We start from the raw sequence: 4969 nt of genomic DNA on the forward strand, positions 1-4969 counted from the left end.
TTTTTTTTCTCATTTTGTCTCTCATAGTTGAGGTATACCTATGATGAAAATTACAGGCCTCTCTCATCTTTTTAAGTGGGAGAACTTGCACAATTGGTGGCTGACTAAATACTTTTTTTCCCCACTGTACGTAAACATGTAAATATTTCCAAAATATATACTGTATGTGTGCGTATTTATATATACATAATAAATATGCACAGTACACATACATATATTATGTAAACAAAAACTTTTATTCTGGATGTGATTAATCGTTTGACAGCACTAGTATAAACACCCACAGAATTTTGTTACATTTATTTTAATTTTTTAAAATTGTACTTTTATTCAAAGCAAGGAAAAACTGTATATATACCATTCAAAAGAAATATAAAAAAAATGTATAATATAAAAATTATAATTATTAAAATTATTAAATACAATTATTTTTTAAATATAAAAAATAAGAAATTTTATTCTGCAAGGGTGGTTTAAATTGAAAGGTGGCAATAAAGATATTTATAATGTTACAAAAGATCTCTGTTCAGATAAATGCTGTTTTTTTTTTTTATTGCTGTTCATTAAAGACTTTAAAAATATGAATCAAAGTTTCCACAAAAATATTACTCAGCACAACTGTTTTCAAAGTTGACAATGATAATAAATGTTTCAGCAAATCAGCATATCAGAATGATTTCTGAAGGATCGTGTGACACTAAATTTCTATTCATTAAAGAAACCTCAACAAATAGCGATTTACACAAAAATATCAAGCAGCATGAGTTTCAATATTGATAATAGTAAGAAATGTTTTTAGCAACAAATCAGCATATTAGAATGATTTCTGAAGATCATGTGACACTGAAGACTGCAGTAATGATGCTGAAAATTCAGCTTTACATCACAGAAATAAATTACATTTTAAAATATATTCAGATAGAGAAGAGTTATTTTAAATTGTGATAACATTTCACAATATTACTGTTTTTACTGCCTTGGTGAATCAATTCATATCAATTCAAATCAATCTTTTCTGTTATGTTAGACATACTGATTAAGAACCGAACCAATTTAAATGTACTTTACAAATTCTGCTGAATTAAACAAGATACAAATAACAGTAATTATCAGTGGGCTTGTAGTAAATCTTCTCCTGTGGTGCAGTGTGTGTGTTTGTCAGATTTCCTGACCTCATCCTTCAGGACAGTGTAACTAAGCTCTTTTATACTTCTACTTACATGTCATCTATTTTTGAGTGTGTGCATATGTATAAGTGTGAAAATGTATACAAAATAACCATGTTACCAAAAAGCAAACCGCAAACTGTGTAGATTCCTTTTTGGCAGCACTCTTTAATCTCTAACCTAAGACTGAAAATCCTGTTTGATTCATTCAAAACTTGATCATGTTAAAAGGATTAAATGAATTGCTGCGGGCAGGATTTCCACCCAGGTGAATTCAGCAAATGCTTAAACCGTGTTCTGATCAGGAACAGAGCTGACAGAGGGACAAATGTGATAAAGCCTTTCTATTCAATGTTAATGTAAGGCTCTAGCCTAACCAGCCACTACAAACAACAAGCAACAAGACGTTTTGTAAGTTGCTTAGGTTTCAGTCAAATTGTGATTAAACAGCAAAAATCAAATTGATTGATTCACCAAGGCTGCATTTATTTGATCAAAAATACAGTAAAAACAGTAATATTGTGAAATATTTTTACAATTTAAAATAACTGATTTCTGTTTGAAAAAAACTTTTAAATTGTATTTATTCCTGTGATCAAATCTGAATTTTCAGCATCATTACTCCAGTCTTCAGTGTCACATGATCCTTCAGAAACCATTCTAATATGCTGATTTGCTCATTTATTTTGCTTAATATTTTTGTGGAAACCCTTTTTTTCAGGATTCTTTGATGGATGGAATGTTCCAAAGAACAGCATTTGAAATAAAAATCTTTTGTAATATTATAAATGTTGATATATTGAATGTGTCCTGGCTGAAAAGAAAAATTATTTCAAATAAAAAGCTAGCTGACTTTAAACTTTTAAATGGTATTGTGTATATATAATATTTTAAATCAATATTTTATTCATATTTAATTGCATTTAATAATGCAATTAATTGCATTTCATATTATATTTAATATTTATAATATGTAATGTAGTTTTAATATTTCACTTTTTAAATAAAGGAATTTGGCCAGTAGCATTTTTTGTATTGAAATTAGTCTTAAGTATCGACTTGTATTAGTATAGATATTATATTTAATTACATTTAATAATTGAATTACTGTATTTAATTTAATATTATATTTAGTATTTATAATAGTTAATGAATTCATATTTTTATGAATATGTAACTTGTTATGGGAGTTTGTCCAATAGCATTTTTGCTTTTGCGATGGTATTGGAATTAGTATCAAGGGTAACACTTTATTTTAAGGTGTCCTTATTACATGTTACATGTACTTACTATTATAATAACAATAAATTATGCAGAATTACATGCAAGTAACCCTAAACTGAACCCTAACCATATAGTAAGTACATGTAGTTAATTAATATTACTCAATACTTAAATGTATAATTACACTGTAACAAGGACACCTTAAAATAAAATGTAACCGTATCAAGTATTGACTTTAATTAGTATGCATATGATATTTTATTACATGTAATAATTACTGTATTTTAATTAAATACATTTAATATTTATAATATTTAATGTATTGATATTAATATTTCACATTTTTAACCATTTTAAAATATTTTCACTTTTCTCACTTTTCACAAGGATTTTGTTCAATAGCATTTTTATTTTTGTGATGTATTGACATTAGGCTCAAGTGTTGACGTTCGTTTAAAATTTTAGTCTTGTGATAAATTCATGGCATATTGTAGTCTATTGTGTCCAAAAACCACCCACTTAGACAAGAAAGGGACATCTGACTGATATTTCAGCAACCAAGCATGTCGGGACCTGGGACTAGTTAACTCTGTAAACTTACCTGCTGTATTCCACACAAAACATAATCACCCCTAATTCATCTGACACCTGATATCATTTTGCACATTCGTCCTAGTTATATTGTTGCCAGAAAGTGTACACTGAGATAAGTGAGAGGTTTAAATGCTTAGCAATCAGTGTGTGTGTGTGCGTGTGCGTGTGCGCGTGTGTGTGTGTGTGTGTCTGTGTGTGAGTGTGTGTTTGTTTGTGTGTGTGAGAGAGCGAGAGAGAGAGAGAGAGAGAGAGAGAGAGAGAGAGCTGATCAGAAATCTGTGTTTGCAGGTTCATAAGTTAAGCAAAGAAGAGAAATGCTGTGGTGAACACTCACAATCAGGTATAACATCAGACTGTCATTAACAGTTTGTTTGTTTGTTTGTTTACTGTCTGTGTTGCACACTGTAACCCATAATGGCTCTGTATAGATTTGGTTTTTGTAACATTCTGTGAATCAAACAAAAGCGTGAATGAAAATGCACAGGTCAATGCTGCATCGAGAAGTAGAGGGGAAAATCGAGAGCTAGATCGTGCTGCAGAACAGACAGATGGCTGCAGTGCACCCTGGGACAGTCGAGTGTCAGACTGTTAAAATTAGCCATAATAATTTGCTTGCCAATATGTGTGCGTGCATGTGCATATGTGACATGACCCAGTAAGTAACAGTGTTTAGCGTTTCACATCAGTTGTGCTGCTTTCTAGGGCAAGAATCACTATTGCTATTCTTTATATGACATTAAAAATGGTCTCAAATTAAAAACAGAAAATGTGTTAAAGAGTGCTCTGAAATCAAAATTAAATGTGTATAATTAATATAAATCAAATTATAAATAAAAGATTATAGTTTAGAATAAATTATATTATGTTGATTTGAATTGATATTTTAATTAAATATCCATCTTTCTATCTGTCTTTCAATAAAGCTCCTAATACATTTGGGTTCATTTAAATAATTTAATTTGTAATAAAATTTAAATGTATAAAATTAATATAACTAAATGTATAATTAAATAACTATAAAACAATAACTACATAAAATAATGAAAAAATTAAATGATTGTATTAAATTAAATATTAAATTTAATATTATAATATTTAATATATTCATATTTTAATATTTCACTTTTAAAATAAAATAATTTGTTCAACAGCATTTTTGCTTTTGCTATGTATTGAAATTAGAATTAAATATTGACTTAAATTAGTAGAAATATTATATTTAATTACATGTAATCATTTAATTATTGTATTTACGTTATATTTAATATTTATTATATTCAGTGTATTAATATTTATATTAATCTTTCATTTTTAAATAATTGAAAATTAAATACATCTAATAAAAATTTATTTAAATGTAAATAGTTTAAATAGTTGAATGTTTAATAAAATTGTAATGTATAACATGAATATAAATCAATTTATAAATAACAATCAGAGATTATAGTTAATTATAAATTAAATTGCATTTATTTTAACTAACAAATATGTCCATCTAGTCTTTTATTTTTGTGAAAAAGGAAAGTGTATGATTTTTGTCTTGCTCACTTTTGTCTGCTGCATGAAATCACTGTTGTGCTTTTGATGATCATAATGATGATGATGATGCAGGTGAAAATAGTGGAGCTGATTGGCTGTGTTCAGATAAGAGATGATGAATGCAGCACTCGTTGCACTCATTCCTGTTTTGTCCTTATCCAGAATGCAATTCCTTGCGTCACAAGGACCGGAGGAAAGAGTCTGTGGACACCAGATCCATCAGCTCTCACAGCAGTGATGGTAAGAGAAAGAGAGGATGTGTTTCATCACAACACACTAACAGAAACGAGCGAAAGACACTCCCTTTAACAGTCCAGAAGTAATTATCCAGAGAAACAGAGCAGTAAAGAGATTTGTGTTCATGTGTGTACTTGAGTGCGTGTTTATAATGTGTTTTATGTGAGTGTGTGTGTGTGTGTGTGTGTGTGTGTGTGTGTGTGCGCGTG

General features: G+C 28.9%; 1 protein-coding gene across 1 annotated transcript in view; it reads left to right on the plus strand.

The window, feature by feature from the left end:
• Nucleotides 1-4969, plus strand: part of LOC107585427 (high affinity cAMP-specific and IBMX-insensitive 3',5'-cyclic phosphodiesterase 8B-like) — a 53542-nt gene that overhangs the window by 31251 nt on the left and 17322 nt on the right. The window contains exons 6-7 of the mRNA XM_016272445.1: nucleotides 3273-3324; nucleotides 4686-4763. Of these exons, the coding sequence (XP_016127931.1) occupies nucleotides 3273-3324; nucleotides 4686-4763 (130 nt within the window). The remainder of the gene's footprint in view (nucleotides 1-3272; nucleotides 3325-4685; nucleotides 4764-4969) is intronic.

The sequence above is a fragment of the Sinocyclocheilus grahami genome, unplaced genomic scaffold (genome assembly GCF_001515645.1).
Source record: "Sinocyclocheilus grahami isolate Dianchi unplaced genomic scaffold, SAMN03320097.WGS_v1.1 scaffold70.1, whole genome shotgun sequence".
Taxonomy (NCBI): domain Eukaryota; kingdom Metazoa; phylum Chordata; class Actinopteri; order Cypriniformes; family Cyprinidae; genus Sinocyclocheilus; species Sinocyclocheilus grahami.